Consider the following 21,014-nt stretch of genomic DNA (forward strand, 5'->3'; position numbering starts at 1 on the left):
CCTCAACTTTCTCATCTCTAAAGAGCGATTGATGATTCCTACTTTGCGAGGAGTCATTATGTGGAAAAGTGCCAAGCCCAGGGCCTGACCCAAAGAGAATGAAAGTCTATTTAAATTTCCAGGAACTAGGATGTTACGCCCAGCCCTACATGGGAGGCTTGCATACCACAAATACAACCTGGAAAGGTGGGTTCGCCCTGTGTTCCCACAGTTGTTAATGCTCCACTCAGAGGCCTGACCCTGGGCTGCTCAGTTCTCTGCAGGGGGAGCAGAGTGGGCCTCGTGCAACCCGTGCCTCTGGCCCTGGGGCAGAGCCATGCAGACACCTACCGAGCCTCCAAGTACCCTGCCTGTGCCTGACTTGGGCCCAGTGGCCAGACTGGTGCAGGGCTGGGCATGGGGGAAGGGCTCCCATCCCCTTGGAGCACATATGTACCACTTGTGTCCAGCAGGCCCCTCCTCCTTTCCCGTCAGCACCTTCACTCTGCCAAGTTGAGAGGGAGTAACTGCTCACCAAAGGGCAGGTACAGCAGAGGGTGGGAGGCAAACACACTAGGATGTGCCTTCCATGTACCAGGCATCCTACTGGTACCACAATCAATCCCTATCATGGCCCTACACCTGACACGCCTGCTCAGGCCTGGGTTCCACCCAGAGGTGGGAAAAAATACCCATTTTACAGATGTGGAAACAGAGGCCTACAGAGGTTGAGTATCATGCCCCAGCCACAGGGCACAAGCAGGAGGGCAGCTGCCCTCTGTCTGCCTGTACTTCAGCAGGAGCTCCTGGGCTAGTTTAAGTGCAGACAGCCAGCAGAGGGCGGCAGAGGCAGGAAGATGGAACCCGAATTCCTGCTCCTATTTACCTACTCACTGTATGACTTTGGGCATACATTTCCCTTCCCTGTGCAAAGATTAATAGTCATCCATGGAGGTGGGTGGGAAAACCACAGAAACAGCTTACAATGACTGGGCACCTGCCATGTGACAGGCACTTGGCAAGGAAAATGGGACAAAGTACCCAAGGGTCCTAAGGTATCTGAGACTCCTATGGCTCCCTGTGTCAGAGAATGGGCTAGAACCCCCCAGGTCAGGAGAGCCCCTTCCAGTTGATAATGCAGAGTGACCCAGAGCATAGGTCTGGGCAAGCCAGTGAGGTCGCCTGCTCTCATCCTGTCCCCAGGGGACCCCCTTCAGGAAGCACAGTCAGAGGCTGGCCCTCCTATCTTATCTCCCAGCCCTGATCACACCCAGACCAGCCTTGTGACCAGAGGGAGCTATGACTTAGCTGCTGCCTCTCTGAGGCCCAGAGAGGAGGCAGGATGGTGGGTAGGAAAGGAGCTTGGTATCTGGAGGATCCCAGCCACGCTGTGCCATGGAAAGAGAGATAAAGCCATTGCCTAGGGTCACCAGATCCTGCAGCAGGAAGTGACTCCCAGGTGTCCCTCCACTTCAGATCCTCCCAGGCAGTGCCCTGTGACAGAGACACAACTGCCCCATTCCACAGAGAAGGCTGAGCCCAGAGGGAAGCAGCGACATCTAAGGTCATGAGGCAAACAAGTGAAGGCGACAGAACCCAAGTCTGCTGGGCTCCTGTCCAGGGCTCTCCTTCCCACTGAGCTGCAGGCTGGGGCAGACACATCCAACCACCCAGCCTGGCCCTGACACCCTAGGACAGAGCTCCAGCCAGACACTTCTCCAGCACTTAAGAGACGGAGCCCAGTGGTTGAGCTCCTGTATTCCATTGCCCTGACTTGCGGCAGAGTGGAGACCTGGGGGCGGTCAGGAAAGCTAGGAGGGTGCAGGTGGAAAAGGAGGCAGCTGGGTGTGTCCCCACTGCCAGAGGAAGCTCTGGGTTACCAGCACCAACCTAAAGAAACCACCTGAGGTTAGTGGCACCTGGGTCTGCCCTGGAATCCAGATGCCACCCTGGGGCACCTCTAAAGGAACCAAGGAAACAGCTCACAGTGACTGGGCACCTGTCTGTGAGACCAGCTCCACCAGATATAGACCACAGCCCAAGCTATCTCCCTTCTCCCTTTGTGGCACAACAAGAAATTCAGGTTTCCAATCCTGCTGTACAAACCAGGAAGGCAGCAAGGCGGAGGTGGAGCCAGCCTGGGTTGCACCTGCACAGCCTCCTTCCACCCTCCCCAGCCCCTCTTCCTTGTGCAGCCACCTTCACCCATCACCTCCCTCCTGGAATCAAAGATCATAGAGGCAACTGACTAGGCAGTCAGGCACTGTGCAAAACAGCCCTGGCACTGTTTGCAGCCCCTCTTACAGATGAGGAAAGCAAGGCCCAGTCACTTGCCAGAGCCACATAGGAAGAGGAGAACTGAGCCTCAAACTCAAACTGTCTGGCGTCACAGTCTCTGGGTAGGCTAGGTTTTATGAGTGACAAGGCCACCATCTCCCCGCACCTATCCTAAGCCCAGCTTAGGAGGTTTTGCTATATAGCAATGAGACCAAAAGGTCAAGGGAAGCCCAGGCCCTCACCCCTGCCATCAAGGGACCAGCCTTCTCAAGACCAGTGTTTGTCCTACTGCCAGTGGCTAGACATGGGTCACTGAATGAGTTAGGGCAAGTCTCTGTCCACAGGCAGGATCCTTGATAAGGAACCAGAGGAACAGAACTGCGGCAGCAGGAGCCAGAGAAAGACCAGAAGAGGCTGCCTGGAGGCAGTGACTGACAGCAGGCATGGAGAGGGCTGGCAGGCAAGAGGCTCAGGAGGAAGATGGGGACTAGGGCCTAGACGGCGTCTGGCCACGCACTGAGACACTGCTGCTTCTGACATAACACCTGGCCTCCTATGTGCCCTTCCATCCCTGACCACACTGGGTTTGCCTTTGGGTCTCCCTCACCAGCCCCGGAGCTCCAAGGCAGTGCCCAGGCCTGACTCTGCCCACATCCACAGTTAGCAAAGCTTGGCAGGTTCTACTAGGACTACAGACAGGTCCTGCGGGTGGGGTGGGGACAAAGTAGCATGCAGAACCGGATTGTGTGGGGAATTGTGTGGGGGTCATCGAGAGAACTAGGTTTGACCACTCCCCTGGTCAACATGCCTTAGGGCATGGCCTTGTGTACCTGTAGTCACCTCTCCCCTCCTCAGCCCTCCCAGCCTGTGAGACCAGCTCCACCCCATGCAGACCACAGCCTAAGCCACCTCCCTTCTCCCTTTGTGGCACAAGAAATTCAGGTTTCCAGTCCCGCTGTACAAACCAGGAAGGCAGCAAGGCAGAGGTGGAGCTGGCCTGGGCTGCACCTGCACAGCCTCCTTTCACCCTCCCCTCCCAGTCCCTCTTCCTGGTCCAGACACCTTCACCCATAACCTCCGCCCTGAAATCAAAGATCACAGAAGGAACTGACTAGGCAAGTGGGAAACAGGTCTAGAAGGAAGTGGGACTTCAGCCTGGGACAGGCAAGGGCAGTGTTCTCAGGAATTACAGCCTGTGGCCCACCCCCCTGCCACTGACTGGCCTTCCCCCATCTCCTTCAGCAGCGGTCCCCGCCCTTTCAGGCCACCTCCTCGGGAAGCTTTCCCTGACCCCAATGAACTCTGTCACGGAGCATATGCCCAGAAGGGGGTCATTCCTGGGCAGGGCAGAGGCCTAGGAGGCTGGGTGTGCCCCAGCTGCCAGCCCTCACTGCGAAGTGCCTGCTTCATGGCATAAAAAGGCTTAATGCTGAGTGCAGCTTAAAGTAGAGACTCCGGGAAATGGCCTGATGGGCACAAGCCCAGGGGGTGGGGCTGGGGCCCACCAGGTTGCCTGGGGAGAAATCTGGGAGGTTCCAGAATTGATGTGTGTTCGCAGGACCCTTAATTGTTCCCTCTGTATTCTACCAGAGGGCCTCCAGGCTGACATCAGGTAAGGGCATGGCAGACTGCTGGATGTGGGAGGGGGACACTGCGCCCCCCAGGGGTAAAGGAGTACTGGGCCTGAGTGAAGAGGAATGTGGCTCTTGCCCCATACCCTTGGGATTCCCCCTGAGCTCCCTGGCTTTGAGACAGTCCCCATTCCATTGTCCTCTAGTCTCCATGACCAGGACTGTGAGGGAAGTGGCAGATGTTTACTGTACTGGAAAGAACAAAATACAATGAGCCCATGGGGACGGGGTGTCGGCCCAAGACAGGTGCCCTGGGTGAAGACTGAAAAGGACAAGGCTGAGTGTCACCTACAGAGTCTACGACACCGTGGCTCTGGGTCCCCCACAGTGTTGGCAAAGAGAAGGTGAGCAACAGAGGGGAAGCAGTCTGTCACCTGCCTTCCATGTACACATACATGACATTCCAACCTCCAGAAACCATAATCAGCCTGGGAGGCCAAGGCAGGAGAAGTGCTTGAGACCAGGAGTTAGAGACCAGCCTGAGCAACATAGTCAGACTGCATCTCTATTAAAAAATAAAAGTATTAGCTAGGCATGGTGGCACATGACTGCAGTCCCAGATACTCAGGACGCTGAAGTGGGAGGATCACTTAAGCCCAGAATTCAAGGTACAGTTAGCTATGAAGACACCACTGCACTCTAACCCTGAGCAAGATTCTGTCAGTAAAAAAAAAGGAATTACTCTTTCTAATTACAGATGAGGAAACTGAGGTCTAAATAGGAAGAACAACTTGTTCAAGGTCACGTCTCCAGTAAAGTAGGGCCAAGGCTGGAGCCAAGTGCTCTCTGACCCCAACACCAGCCTCCTTGTTCCATTTGGGAGGCAGGGAGGCTAAATGAGGAAATCGTCTCAGAACAGAGGGGTCACAACAAGGACCAACCCAGAGAGGAGGAGCTGAAGGGGTGGGAATCAGGACGGCTTCCCCAGGGCTGCAGAGAAAGCTGGCTTTGAGCTCTCTTTGTAAACAGTCAGGTCATTGGACCCAGGAAGTGAGACACCAGAGAAACATGGCTTTCGGGTCAAAGTTTCACCTGGTTGGGTATTGCAGCTGGAAGTTAATGATCACCTCACTGGGTTGGGCCTGCCCACCGCAGACCTGGGCTCAACTTCCTGCTGCACAGACCCACACATGGTTTTGTAAATCCAGGCAGAGCCATGTCCTGCCTATGATGGCCTGGTCCATGAAGCCTCTCCTCACACATCCCAGTTCAACCTGTGCCCGGCCTTGAGTTAGTCCCCTAACTAGCCCTTGGAACCCACTCAGACAGCTGTCTCCACGCCAGCCCCTGCTGTCTGTCCTGCCTCCCCGTGCAAGGCAGAAGCAGCCCTGTGGTCTGGAAAGGGAGAGCAGTGAGGGAGAGAAGGTGTGGCAGGACACAGAGAGGGCAGGCGACTCCAGCAGGTCACATAACAGGGCAATCCAAGCCAGCCAAGCTGACATTTCCTCCTGTCACCACACCAAGCCCAGCCTCTTTCTAGGGTCACAGACTTAAAATGTCAGGGTGATGGCCAGAAGGCAGGACAGGGTCAAGAAGGGGGCAGCAAGAGTAAGGCAGAGAGCGTGAGTGTCCACCCCTCCTCCCTGCTCCCGCAGCCTCATAAAGGCCCTTTGAGGTTGGCCTCCTCCCCCACCCACTGGACAAAGGAGAAGGAGGAAGGCGTGGGAGGGGGCCCATGAGGCAGAGCTCTGTGGCCAGGCCAGGAGGCTCCTTCTGGACAGCCAGTGCAGCGGTCAGAGACTCCATGGCAGCTCTTGGGATTGAGGCACCTTTATCTGGTGTCAGGAGGGTGGCATCCAATGTGGCAGGACCCCTGGGTCTAGCCTACCCCTGCTAGTAGCTCCCTGGACAATCAGGGCACGAGCTTTCCCCTATTAGCCTCAGTTTCTCTCTGGATTCCCGGTTCAAGAAAATCCACAGGATTTTTGAGTTGGGAGGAACTTAAGATCACAGACTAGGAGAGGAATCTGGGATTAGGAGGATGAAATCATACCACAAGGCCAAACATTTCTATTTGACACACTCCAGCCTCCGGGACCAAGGCCAGATCGGGCGAGCATCCAGAGAGACACTACAGAGCTCATCACCACCAGTATTCACGGCCAGGGCTCCCCGTGTGGGGCGCCAGGCTCTGTGCAGACCTCTTCACACATTAGCTCTTTTAATCCTCACAACAACCCTATGTGGAGGCACTCTTATTTTTTACTGCTATTATTATTATTGACTGATCATCATAAATACTTTATATGACAAATGACTATTTCAAAATGATTATGATAATAACCAGGGAAGTAAATTCCTTACCCCTGAATGTAACTCTATATTTTACTTAAAAAAAAAAAATCATATTCACATTACCTTATTTTTATCCCAAAAAAACAACCTGGAAGGATGGTAGGGTTCAGGGAGAGGTGAGGCCTGGCTGGGCGGTGGCAGCCAGGGGGTTATAATGACTCCTTCTCTGGGCTTCCATCCAGAGCAAACCCACAGCACTGGCCCCTCCACCCACCCTCCCGGCAACCTGGGGCCTAGGGATGACTCCTCCTGTCCTCTCACCTCACCGCCCCCAGGTCCCTGCAGACTCAGCCTCTGGGTCAGTCTGGGCTTGCTCGCCTCAGCTTCCACCAAGACCAGACACTGACCTTGGGCCGCTTCCACCTGACAGTGGGTCCCGGGGAGCCCTTGTAGTAGAGCGAGTCGTCGGTGGCAGGGAAGTGCGGGTCCTCAAAGAGCACCTTCCTGCGCAGACAGGAGCGCTTCAGGGCCGAGTAGTTCTGGTCCTCATAGGGCTTCACACACGAGAACATGGTGGCCGCTGCCCCGGGCAGGGGAGGAGGGAACACCTGGACAGGAAGGGAAGAAGACCATCACCCTCTGAGCACCTGGGGCCCTCCTGTGCACAAGTCCCATGTGCTCCCCGCCTGTGAAGCAGGTGATGCCATCCCTATCATACAGGCAAAGAAAGAAAGGCTCAGAGAGGGGCTGAGGTCTGCCCAATGTTGCACAGCTGGTATGCAGTAGAACTGGGACAGGAAATGACTAGACTTACACTGCAGCCTGGATTCTCTCCTTTCTGATGCTTAGGGGTGATACCAGGCCTGCAAGCCAACTCGGGGCTGGCCCAGGCCACACCCTCCCCCACCCCTCTTTCCCTAGACCTCCCCAGACTGAATCAGATAAGTAGCCAAGCCCAGGAGCCCCCTGGCTGGCAGCGTACCCACAGGAAAACAGCAGTGTGTCTCTGTCCTTGTCCCCTCACCTCTACAGAGCAGCACATTTTTGCCCAGTGTGGGAAAACCTTGTCCCAGGCACACTCCTCCTGCCCCTCCCTCCTTGCCCCAGACATTCATCTATTCTCTTTGGCCCTCCTTCCAGAAAGCTGCCCTCCTTACTCTACCTCTGGAACGTCTCCAGTCGGTAGGGACTGGTCCTTCACCCTCTTTTCATTTCCCAAGGGTCCAAGTGGGCCAGCCAAGCATCCAGAACCTTGTACCAATGTGCTGACCAAGTGCAAGGGACACGGACTGCACCAACATGATCAGGGAAGGCCTCAAAGGGGACGGGATGCAGGGTGGGGCACGGCAGTCACTGAGGCCTGACACATAAGTGCACTGGCAGGTGTCTGCACAGCTGGCACCAAATGACCGCCCTATCTATGCCACCCCACCTTAGACTCCGTCCAGGCTGCCGTGGAACTCCACACTCTCCAGATCTACTCATCCTGGGGCCTGTCTAAGGCAACAATAACCCATCAGGTTATAGGCCAGAATTTCCCAGCTCAGCCCTGAGGGAAACTGAGGCAAGGTAGCCTAGCTTCTGGGGTGACATTTGAAAGCAAGACTGATGTGGGTGCCATCCTGAGCTGCACCACCCATCTGCTGGGTGACCTTGAACAGGGGACTCAACCTCTCTGAGCCAGCATTTTCACACCTCTGTGATACAGACAATGCAGCTTCAACACCTGGAAGACACCATTATAACGAACCAAAGGCTGAGGAGACTGGAAAGCAGGCCAGAGGGAAGAGGAGAGAGGAGATGGGCCAGGACACCTCTCCTCGCCAAAGAGACTCCATTCCCCTACCATGTGCAAACAACTGGGCAGGAGGTTTGTGTATATTATATAAATAGTGTCGGGTGGGCAGACTCCTGCCATTCTTTAGGAGAGAGAACCGTGGCTCACTGAGGTGAGGTGACCTGCCCAAATTTCCAAGGAAATCTGGAGTTGGGCCCAGGTCCTCTGATTCTGGCGCCTCCACCACCTTGGCCTCAGGAGCCTGTAGGTCAGGAGAAAGGGCTAAGTGCTCCTGCTGAATTGGGTGTTGGCATGCAGGGAGGGGGAGGGGAGAAGGTGACAGGAAAGGAAATGAACTCAAGGGGCTGGGGGCCGGTTTGTCCCCTGCTCTGCACTTGAAGCTACTCCATCTTCATCCCCACATCCATACTGGGCCCACTGGCAGCTCTGTGACCTCAGGCCAATCACTTAATTTCTCTGGCTGCCCCTCTGCTCCCTCTGCACCCGCCCTGCCCCCTCCCACCACCCTCCCAGGCTTGAGGGCCTCAGGGAAAGAGAGGGGAGGAGCCTGCAGAGCCAGGTCCTGAGCTTCTCAGAACAGACACCAAAGAATGCCATTAGCAGCACCATGAGTTTCCAGCAGGGTCAGCTCAGGAAGTAATTTAAGCTGCAAGAATTAGATCAGAGAAGCAGAAAGCAAGAGCCAGGAAATCAGCAGCTCCTGCACTTCCAGTGTTTCAGAGCCCAGAGGACTCGGAGAGGGAGGGGCACGCTGGCTGAGATCACACAGCCAGGCTGGAGGAGAAAGAAGGTCTGGCTGCTGCTCTCCGGGAAATGCTGGGAGCCTGCTCCCAGGGAAGACAGAAGGGAGGTGGGCCTGAGAGGGGAAAGCTCGGCTAGGCCAGGCCAGGAGAACAGGGGCCATACTTGGGTACAGCCATCCCTCCAGCCTCACCCCTGACCACCATGTACTACTTATCCCAGGCTGGATTTGCCCCCAGGTCACCTCCCACAGCACCCACTGGGACAACACCCCCACGGGGGTCACAGCTGCCTGGCAGCTCCAGGCATACTCATTGAAGGCCACAGATAAACAGGAGGTAGGAAAGCTGGCTCCAAATTGCAAGCCTCTCCTTTCTGGGCCTGAGCTTCTGGCCACAGCATTTCCCATCTCCTAAGCATTTTTACACTATTTGGGCTGCACACAATGCCCTTGAGGGGTTCAGGACGAGCCAAGCTTCCCACCTGCCCTGTTAGCCTGCCCTCTTCCCTTTCCCTGCCAATCTCAGACCCTCCATCCTCCACCCTGGGCTGAAGTTCCAGGGCTGGGGGCTCCTCGCTCACTGTCCCCCAGAGCTGTTTACTCAGAGCCTTTGCACATACTGTTCCTTCCAACAATCCTCTCTCTGCCTCTGTGGGTCCTAGAGCCCTAGAGCAGCGCTGATGATGCTGGACCCCATCTGCACAGACTTGTCTGCCTCCCCAACCCGCCATGACCCTCAGGGCAGGGCCCTCTCCAGGGCTCAACATCAAGGGGCAAGGATTTCACTAATTGTCGTAAATGAACCAACAAAAGTGAGCATGGAAGGGACTCTTTCAGGATGGGAAAACCAAGCCTAAGAATGGCAGGGAGTCCAGGGGGAATCAGCTCTCCGTGTCACAGCCACCAGCATGCAGGGCCAGTCCCCTTCCCCCTTCTCACAGCAGGGTACCAGCAGTGCCCACACCACCAGGCTGAGGGGCACTGCAGCCCTGGCACTCTCTGCTGCAGCACAGCCCTTCTCCAGCTCCCAACCAAAACTCAGCTTTAGTCTCTCACTGCCCATCAAGGCTGTGAGACCCCCCACAGGCCACATCACCTCCCTGGCCTGAACGGCCCTCATCAAGGAGGAAACAACAGGTCAGGGTATCATGTGAGACCAAATAGTGTAAAACTTCTCTGGGCCTCTGTGAAGATCACATGAGACACCACCACAAGGGCAGCATCAGGCATTTTTTGATGTGTTATGCCCTGAGGACCGTCCATTCCAGGCAATCAACACCTGGGGTTCACAAAAGGTGTGTCCATTCACCTGCCAGACACAGGGGGTTATAAGGAACTCTATGGTCTAGTGTGACCAACAGACAGGCAGAATGGAAGGAACACGTGTCGTGTCAGAGGCTCCAGCAAGAGGAGTGCAGGGAAGCTTCGCAATGGCCTGGCCCTGCAGTGGGGGAGAGAGGCCATTCAGGCAAAGGCTCAGAGGCAGGAAAGTGACTGGTGATTCAGACTCAGCACAGTGAAGCCCCTGGGAGCTGGGCAGAGGCTCTGTGTGGGTGAGAGTGGGGGAATGGGGTGCCCACAGGCAGCCCTAAGAGTCCAGTCCTTGGTGAGAGGCTCTGTGTAGGTGAGAGTGAGGGCAATGGGGGGCCCACAGGCAGCTCTAGGAGCCCAGACCTCTGGGGGTCAGTGAGATCTGAGTTTGAGTCCCAGATGTACCAGTTCACCAAAGTGTGTCCTTGGGCAATCAGGAACCCCTCTGAGCTGCTGTCAATCAATCAGCAGGTCTCCCCTAATCCCTATAAGGTGGCAGAAGACAGAAAGAAAGTGTCATCTGCTCCTGGTGCACTCTCCAGGAGGCTGTGGGCTTGTGCATTCTCTGGACCTGCCAGAGGTGGTGGGAGCAGACTGGCTGTGCACAGGGTGGAGTAAGGGCTATCTTCCAGTCCTTACTGCTGACCATGCTGCACCAGCTGACACCCAGCTGGAGATGACAGCCACCAAAGCCATTTTGTAGTCAGGAACATCAAGGAAATTGCATGAAGTCTTTGACCTGTTACATGGCCTCTAGACTCTACATCCCACCAGGACTTCTGGAGGCAGGGCCCGAGTTAACAACTGGTCATTCTAGGGGCATCCTGATGTGGCAATACAGAAGTCAGTCAGAGCGTTAGTCTCTCACGTTCTCTCTCCAGGAAATGGCCCAGAATGTCTTTAACCCTCACAGGCCTTACCCGTCTCCTACCTAACGGAGCAGAAGCAGGCCTCAGGCCGAGAGCCTTCCATAGGCAATGGCATCTGGCTGGAATGGAATGAATCCGGTGTTGCTGCTTTTAGTTTATTTCTTTATTTTTATTTATTTATTTTTTAGAGGGAGAGTCTCACTTTATTGCCCTTGGTAGAATGCCATGGTGTCACAAAGCTCACAGCAACCTCCAACTCTTGGGCTTAGGCCAGGCATCCTCAAACTATGGCCTGCGGGTCACATGTGGCCCGCCTAGGACATTTATCCAACCCACCAGGTGTTTCTGCCGCCACTGCTTGTTCTACTTAGCAGCCAACTCGTCCAGGAGCCCGCAGTCCAGTCCTCCAATGGTCTGAAGGACAGTGAACTGGCCCCCTGTTTAAAAAGTTTGAAGATCCCTGGCTTAGGCTATTGTCTTGCTTCAGCCTCCCGAGTAGCTGGGACTACAGGCACCCGCCACAATGCCCGCCTATTTTTTGTTGCAGTTTGGCCAGGGCCAGGTTTGAACCCGCCACCCTCAGTATATGGGGCCAGTGCCCTACGGACTGAGCCACAGGCACCACCCACTTCTACTTTATTTTTAAGATTCTTCTAGATACTTTAAATTTACAGAGAGTAGTACTGACTCTCCATTTATAATAAACAATTCCTTTAAGAAATATTAGGAGGACCCAAAAGACTCTTATATTTGATAAATGAATTCAGTAAAGTCTCAGGAAATAAAATCAGCATACAAATACTAGTAGCATTTCTGTATACCAATAATGACCAAGCTAAGAACCAAATCAAGAATTCAATCCCTGGCTCAAGGCCCATAGCACAGTGGTCACAGTGCCAGCCACATACACCAAGGCTGGCTGGTTTGAGCCCAGCCCAGGCCAGCTAAACAAACAATGACAACCGCAAGAAAAAATAGCCAGGTGGTGTGGTGGGTGCCTGTAGTCCCAGCTACTTGGGAGGCTGAGGCAAGAGAATCACTTAAGCCTCCACCCCCCCTCCAAAAAACCCTAGGAATATACTATTTGACCAAGAAGGTGAAAAGGTGAAAGAGCTCTATAAGAAAAATTACAAAAACTACAAAATACTGAGGAAAGAAATCATGATACAAACAAATGGAAAGATATCATCTGCTCATGGACTGAAAGAATCAACAGTGTTAGAACGTCCATACCACCACAGTAATCTACAGATTCAATGCAATTCCTATCAAAATACCTGCGCCATTTTTCACACAATTAGGAAAAATAATCCTAAAATTCATATGGAACTGAAACAGAGCCCAAATAGCCAAAGAACAAAGATGGAAGCATCACATTACCTGACTTCAAATTATACTATAGGCCTATAGTAACCAAAACAGCATGGTACTGGCATAAAAACAGTCACAAAGATCAATGGAAGAGAACATAGAACACAGAAATAAAGTCATATACCTACAACCCCCTGATCTTCGACAGAGCAGACAAAAGTACATGCTGGGGAAAAGATCCTCTATTTAATAAATGGTACTGTAAAAAGTAGGTAGCCTCATGGAAAAGAATGAAACTGGATCCCTATCTCTCATCAGATATAAAAAATAACTCAAAATGAATTAAAGACCTGAAACTATAAAAATTCTATAAGAAAACCGAAGAAAAACTCTTCTGGATATTGATTCAAGCAAAGAATTTAAGACTAAGACCTCAAAAGCAAATGCAACAAAAATAAAAACAGACAAATAGGATTTAATTAAACTAAAAGGTTTTGGCACCGCAAAAGAAATATTTAACAGAGTAAACAATCTACAGAATAGGAGAAAATATTCACAAACTCTGCATCTGACAAAGAACTAATACCCAGAATCTACAAGGAACTCAAACAACTCAGCAAGAAAAAATAAATAACTGCATTAAAAAGGGGGCAAACAATATAAACAGACATCTTTTCTTTCTTTTCTTTTTTTTTTTTTTTTTGAGACAAATTCTCACTTAGGCATTTTTTTTTTTTTTTGAGACGGAGCCTCAAGCTATCCCCCTGGGTAGAGTGCCATGGCATCACAGCTCACAGCAACCTCCAACTCCTGGGCTCAAGCGAGTCTCCTGCCTCAGCCTCCCAAGTAGCTGGGACCACAGGCGCCCACCACAACGCCTGGCTATTTGTTGGTTGCAGCCATCATTGTTGTTTGGCGGGCCCGGGCTGGGGATTTGAACCCACCACCTTAGGTGTATGTGGCTGGCGCCTTAGCCGCTTGAGCCACAGGCGCCGATCCCTCGCTTAGGCATTTTACCTGCATAAAGTGCCATGGTATTGCTACCTCACAGCAACCTCAAACTCTTGGGCTTGAGCCATCCTCTGGCCTCAGCCTTCCAAGTAGGTGGGACTACAGGGGTGTGGAACTACACCTGGCTAGTTTTTCTATTTTTAGTAGAGACAAGGTTTCACCCTTGCTCAGGCTGGTAACTCCTGAGCTCAAGCAATCCACCCTCCTCAGCCTCCCAGAATGCTAGGATCCAGGAGTAAGCCACCACACCTGGTCATCAACAGACATCTTTCAAGTGATGACATACAAATGGAAAAAAAAAAAAATGCTCAATAGCACTAATCATCAGGAAAATGTAAAACCACAACGAGATAGGATTTTACAATAGTCAGAATGACCATTATTAAAAAGTCAAGATACAGATGTTGGCTTGGCTCATAGCACAGTAGTTATAGCACCAGCCACATACACCAAAGTTGGCAGGTTCGAACTAGGCCCAGGGCCAGCTAACCAACAATGACAACTGCAACAAAAACCAGCCGGGCATTGTGCCTATAGTCCCAGGTACTTGGGAGGCTGAGGCAAAAGAATCACTTGAGCCCAAGAGTTGGAGGTTGCTGTGAGCCCTGACACCACAGCACTCTACTGAGGGCGACATAATGAGACTCTGTCTCAAAAAAAAAAAACCGATGTTGGCAAGAATACGGAGAAAAGGGAACACCTATATACCGTTGGTGGGAATGTAAATTAGCACAGCCACTATGGAAAACAGTGGGGAGATTTCACAAAGTAGAAATAGAACTACCATTTGATATGGCAATCCCACTACTAGGTATCCAACCAGAGGAAAACAAATCATTATATCAAAAGGACGCCTGCGCTCATGTTTGTCACAGCACAATTCACAACAGCAAAGATATAGGATCAAGCTAAGTACCCATTAATCGATGAATGGATAAGGAAATATGGTATGTATGTGTTTATCACAGAACATTACTCAGCCATAAAAAGAAGGAAATTGTATCTTCTGCAGCAACTTATATGTTATTGGAGACCTCTATCTTGAGTGAAATAACTCAGAAAGCTAAAATACCGCATGTTCTCACTCAGAAATGGGAGCTAAATAATGAGTCACAGGGACACTAGCTACGGAATACAATGGAGACCCAGAGGGCAGGAGGCCCTGTGAGATCACCAACTACCTAAAGCAGCGGTTCTCAACCTGTAGGTTTGCGACCCCATAGGGGGTTGAACAACCCTTTCATAGGGGTCGCCTAAATATATCCTGTATATCACATATTTACAGGAGTCGCCTAAATACATCTTGTATATCACATATTTACGTTATGATTCATCATAGTAGCAAAATTATAGTTATAAAGTAGCAACGAAAATAATTTCATGGTTGAGGGTCACCACAACATGAGGAACTATATTAAAGGGTCGCGGCATTAGGAAGGTTGAGAACCACTGACCCTAAAGGGTACTACGGATATTAATTGGGTGAGGGGTACACAAAAAGCTAAGACTACACCACTATGAAATACATCCATGTAACAAATCTGCACCGGTAACCCCTAAATCTGAAAAGTTATTTTTATTGATCCAACAAAAAGAAATGTTAGAAGAAAGAAAGCTGAATTATTTTCTTTTTTAAACAAAGAGGTCTTGTGTTGCCCAGGCTGGCTGGACTCCTAGGGTCCAGAGATCCTCCCATCTAAGTTTCCTGAGGAGCTGGGACTACAGAGTGCACTGCTGTGCCCAGCATGGAAGTGGAATTAAAGAATAAGATTAAGTTACCAGTAGTGAAGGCAGGATGCTTAACATTACACCAAGCCATGGAGTGCCACACTGATGAGGCAGCACCAAGATCTGGCTCTGGAGCTGTATGGAGGGGGAAAGTCACCTCTCTGAGCTTCTGAGAGGTCAGGCAGTGGAGCCAGCATCAGCCTCAGAGGTACAATAAGAACCAGAGGACACAGCTGAGCCCAGCTCTGGCAGCAAGAGGGCCTCAGAGCCAGCACACAAAGGGCAAAGAATAGCCAAAACCATTTGAAACGAACGAGCTAGAAGATTTATACACTACCTTTTAACAAGAATGATCATAAAGCTCTAGTTGTCAGACAGTGTGGTATGGGTGTAAGGGTAGACAAAAAGACCGATGGAACAGAATAGGAAGTCCAAAAATAAGCCACAATTATAAGGACCCCTGACGTAAAACAAAGGTGATGCCTCAGTGCACTGGGGGAAAGGATCATCTTTTCAGTTAATGGTGCTGGGTCAACTGGCTATATGGAAAAAGATTCATCCTGACCCCTACCTCACACTATACACAAAATGAATTCCATGCAGACTGCAAATCAAACTGAAAGGTGAAATAATAATGCTATCAGAAGATAACATAGAAAAATAGCATATCCAAATGGCCCATAACTGGAAGAAAATGTGCTCCCTCACTAATTATCAAGAAAATGCAAATTTAAAGCACGATGCGATACTACGATACCCCCATTCGAATGGCTAAAGTGAAAAGCACCAGAAACACAGAAAAATCCCATTGGTGATAGGAGTGTACAGTCATGTGGCAAAACCTTTTGACTACATCTACTGAAGCTGAACAAACACATATTCATTCTATTATCCAGTAATTTCACCCTTAAGAATATGTCCAACAGAAATGCATGTATATGCATTTACCAAAAACTATGTACTAGAATGTTTATTGCAGTAACATATATTATAGCTGAAAATTAGAAATGTCCAATTAGAAAATTAGACCTAAATGTCCAGCAACAAAAGAATGGATGTTATTATATATTCATATACTAGAACAATGAAATGAAAATGAATAAATTGTGGTTGCAAACAACCCTCTTGATGGAGGATCCTGCAGGCATATTAGGATATCATATGATTCCATAATATATAAAATTGAAAAGCAGGGCCAGTTTTCTCCAGTTACCAAAGCCAGACAAGGACACCAGAAGGAAAGAAAATTATAGGCCAATATCCTCAATGAATATAGGTGCAAAAACCCTTAACAAAACACTACTGAACAAGCTGGGCCCAATGACACATGTCTATATTTCCAACGACTCAAGAGGCTGAGGAAGGAGGAGTTCACAGTCAGTCCAGGCGACATAGCAAGATCTTGTCTCTAAAAAACAAACAAACAAACAAACGACAACAAAAAAACCCTAGCAAACAAATTTCAACAGCACACTGAAAAGATCATTCACCATGATCAAACAGGATGTACCCCAAAGAGGATGCAAGGATGGTTCAACATATACAAGTCAAGAGATGTGATATGCCACATTAACAGAATGAAGGACAAAAGCCACATGATTATTCATCTCATCAGATGCAGAAAAAGCATATCTTTTCATGATAAAAATTCTCAAAAACTGAGATATAGAAAGAATGAAGAGAAATCAGTAGCACTTCTACACACTAACAACAAACAATTTGAAAAGGAAATCAAGAGAACAGTCTCATTTACAATAGCTACCAAAAAATAAGCTGGGCGTGGTGGCTCACACCTGTAATCCTAGCACTCTGGGAGGCCGAGGTGGGGAGATCGCCTAAGCTCACAAGTTCAAGACCTGCCTGAGCTAGAGCGAGACCTAGTCTCTAAAAATACCCAGGCATTGTGCCGGGCGCCTGTGGTCCCAGCTACTTGGGAGGCTGAGGCAAGAGACTCACTTGAGCCCAAGAGTCTAAGGTTACCCTGAGTTATGATGCCCTGGCACTCTACCAGAGGAAACAAAGTGAGACTCTGTCTCAAAAAAATAAAATAAAATACTTAGTTATAAATTTAACCAGGGAGGTGAAAGATCTGCACCTGGAAACTATAAAACACTGATGAAAGAACGTGCAGGTGACACGAGTGGAAACATGTCCCACATACACGGAGCAGAAGAAGTAACGTTGTTAAAATGCCCACACTACCCAAAGCAAGCTACAGACTGATTCTAGGCAATTCCTACCAAAAATTCCAATGACACTTTTCTCAGAAAATTTTTAAAATCCTATAATTCATATGGAACATCTAAAGACCTGTACAGCCAAAAGCAATCTTGGAAGAAAAAAAAAAAAAAAGAACAGGCCAGGCACAGTGGCTCATGCCTATAATCCTAGCACTCTATGAGGCCAAGTAGGGTGGTTTGCTTGAGCTCAGGAGTTTAAGATCAGCCTGAGCAAGAGTGAGACTTTGTCCCTACTAAAAATGGAAGAACCAGCAGGTTTAGTGGCATACACCTGTAGATCCAGCTACTTGCTGTGAGCTGTGATGTCATGGCACTCTAACCAGGGCAAGAAAGAAAAGGAAAAGCTGTAGGCATCGCCCATTTGACTTCAAACCATACTATAAAGCTACAGTAACCAAAGCTATACCATATAATATTGTATAGTATGGTCAGAGTATATATAGTTTTACTGACATAAAAACAGACACATAGACCAGTGGAACAGAACAGAGAGCCCAGAAATAAATCCACACATTTACAGTCAATTGGTTTTTGACAAAGGTGCCAAGAACACACACAGGGGAAAGGACAGTCTCGTCAATAAAATGTGTTGGGAAAATTAGATATCCATATGCAGAAGAATGAGATCAGGCCCTTATCTCTCCCCAGATACAAATTTCAATTCCAAATGGAATTAAAGACTTAAGCACAGCACCTGAACCCAGAAGAAAACACAGAGCTTTATGACACTGATCTGGACAGTGATTTTTTTTTAACATGACCCCAAAAGCACAGGCAACAAAAGCAAGAACAGACAAATGAGACTACATCAAACTAAAAACCTTCTGCCCAGCAAAGGAAACAATCCAAAGAGTGAAGAGACGACATGCAGAGTGGGAGGAAATATCTGCAAACCATGCATCTGATAAGCGGTTAATACCCAGAATACGTAACAAACTCAAATAACTCAACAGCAATGAAAGAACGCAAATGAAAAATGGACAAGGACCTGGACCTTTCTCAAAGAAGACATTAAAAATCATTGATAGAAATATGAAAAAATACTCTACATCACTAATCATCAGGGAAACGAAAATCAAAACCTCAATCACACCTGTTATAATAGCTTTCATCAAAAAGACAAAGGATAAGGGATCCACAGCGTACACCTGTAATCCCAGCTACAGAGGAGGGTGAGGTGTGAGGATCACTTGAGTCTAGGAGTTTGAGGCCAGCCTGAGCCACGTCATGAGATACTGTCTCAAAAACTAATAAATAAAATTAAAAAAAAAATTTTTTTTGAGACATGGTCTCAGTCTGTCACCCAAGCTGAAGTACATGGTATGATCACAGTGAGAAAGGAAGGAAGGAAAGAAAGAAAGGAGAAAGAAAGAAAGAAATCAGTATATGGAAGAGATACCTGTGTACCTGCGTTCCCTGCAACACTATTCCCAATGACCAAGATAAGGAATCAACCAACTTAAGAGTTCATCAACAAATGAATGAATTAGGAAAATATGATATGTCTACACAATGGAATACCATTCAGCCTTTAAAAAGACGGAAATCCTATCCTTTGCAACATGATGAATACAGAGGATTCAAGTGAAATAAGCCAGGCACAGAAAGACAAACACTGCATGATCTCATTTATGTGTAGAATCTAAAAAAGTTGAACTCACAGAAGCAGAGAATAGAATGATGGTTATCAGGGGGCTGGAGAGTGGGGATGCAGAGGGACCTTTGGGAGATGTTGGTCAAAGGATACAAAATTTCACTTAGGAAGAATAAGTTCAAGAGATCTATTGTACAACATAGTAACTACAGTTGATAACAAGGTATTATATTCTTAAAGATTGCTCAGCGTAGCTTTTGAATGTTCTCACCATAAAGAATGTAAGTATGTGAGGTAATGCCGGTATTAATTAGCTTGATAACCACAATGTTTACATACTTTAAAATATCATGTTCTACATGATAAATATATACATTTTTATCCATTTAAATTAAATTTAAAAAAGAAAAGCACACATAACTCATCTGCCATGAAAAGAAAGCAGGACATTGGCTTGGGGGTTGTGACTGAGAAGGGGACTTCTGGGGCTTCAATAAAACCATTTCATGATGTGGGTGTTGTCACTCTGGAAATCCATTGAGCTGTATGTCTGTGATTGATGCAGATCAGTTATGCTTCAACAAGAAATTAAACAAAAAAAGCCGGCACAGTGGCCTTGGAGAGAAGGGGTGGCTGAATTTGGTGATCCCTCCCCACCCCAATCTGGGCCCTTCACAGCTCTTATCCTGTCCTGCTGATACCACATACCTTGGCAGGATGACCACTAGTGTGCTGGGGTGGGGGGACATGGGAGTAGAGCAGAAAGGTGCTCGAGGATGGGTCAGAGGACTAGTCCTGCCCAGGCCTTGCCACACACAGGCTGTGTGACCTTTTGTGAGTCTCCACCTCTCTGATCCTCAGTCTCCTCCTGTCTCTCAGGATGCTTGTGGATTTGACTCCTGAGGTGCTCAAGTCCATGAGAAGGTCCCACAGGTGTGTGATGCCCTGATGCCCCAAGTACGCACCTCTAAGGTTTCCTCTGCACCAGCCTGACACTACCCTCAGGAGACGTTCTCAGCACTGAGGAGGGCAGGACACTCAGGGAAAAGGAATGAGCTGATGCAGAGAGGAAGAGAGGGAAGGGGTAGAGGGATAGTAGACAAGGCCACAGAGAACCCCAGCCAGGGTCCTGGAATGCCAGGCGCAAGTGTCTGGATTCATCCTAAGGTGATGGGGAGCTGTGGACAGATACTGAGCCAAGAAGGTACTTGGCCATGGTCACAGCTATCTCAAGGAGTTCCATCTGACTGCCACATGGAAAGTGGACCAGAAAAGAACAGAATGAGAGCCAAAAGGCCAGCAGGCAGGCCACAGCACCTGCACTGGCAGGCTCAGGTGTGCAGGGAGAGGAGCTGGTTCTTAGGACTGTGTTGGGGGGAGGCTCAACTACCTGGAAGCCAACCAGTGGAGGGGCTGAAAGGGAGAACGCAGGAACGCCTGCTGCAGTCCCCTTTCTGTGCCCACTTCCCATGCCCCACAGTGGTACCCAGGGCACAGGCACAGGCTAGAAGCGTGGGTATCACCCAGTGCAGGTTGAAGGAGTCAATATGCCCTCACCCACATGCTCAGAATCCAAGCTGCCTTCTCCCCATCTCCCTTCCTCAACCTCCCAATACCCTCCACTCCAGGCATGACAGCACCTCCCTCACTGCCTTCTGCCTGGGAAGGGCTGAGCAGCTGTGCCTTCAGGGTTCAGGGGATACAGCCAATTCCAACCTGCACGTCTTTGCCGACACCCGTTCTGGGCTGACCCTGAGCTGGTTGACGAGAAGGCAGCCAGACCCTCAAGACAGTCCCACTCAATGAGGGGCGCAGGGTGACAGACACTCTGAGGTCAGTCCTCCCAGGAGTGAGGCAGTCTGGGGGGCAGGGAACGGGGTGGGGAGAATTATGGTTGCTCTTCAAGATGGGGCATGGGCAGGGCTTGATGGTGAGGCCAGAATGTGCAAGGAGGGGACAGGAGGGAAGTGGAGAGAGCAGGGAGTGAGCAGAGCCTCAGGAAGCTGGCAGCACCATCTCTGCAAGGCTGGGGATGCCAAGCTAAGGGGCAATAGGTGCTGACCCAGTGACCCAGGCCAGGGAGTGCCATAGCTTGAGCCAGGACAGGGAAGGCCAGATGCCAGAGGAGGGCTGTAGAAGGGCAGTGCCTCAGTCTGGTGACTGATGGGTGATTCTGTGTCTTATTAATGTGTTTCTTCTCTATTGCATCCCATTGCCATCCTCTGCCTGCTTCACAAGCCACTCTTCCAATAAAATGCTTAATGTGGCTCGGCGCCTATAGCTCAACC

At 49.8% G+C, this 21,014-nt stretch overlaps 1 protein-coding gene across 1 annotated transcript in view; it reads right to left on the minus strand.

The window, feature by feature from the left end:
* The window catches only part of CAPN5 (calpain 5), a 58,228-nt gene that overhangs the window by 29,721 nt on the left and 7,493 nt on the right, over positions 1-21,014 (minus strand). The window contains exon 2 of the mRNA XM_003780877.3: positions 6,530-6,730. Within this exon, the coding sequence (XP_003780925.1) occupies positions 6,530-6,694 (165 nt within the window). The 5' untranslated portion in view covers positions 6,695-6,730. The remainder of the gene's footprint in view (positions 1-6,529; positions 6,731-21,014) is intronic.

Source organism: Otolemur garnettii, unplaced genomic scaffold (assembly GCF_000181295.1).
Source record: "Otolemur garnettii isolate 467f Iridium unplaced genomic scaffold, OtoGar3 scaffold00001, whole genome shotgun sequence".
NCBI classification, from domain to species: Eukaryota; Metazoa; Chordata; class Mammalia; order Primates; family Galagidae; genus Otolemur; species Otolemur garnettii.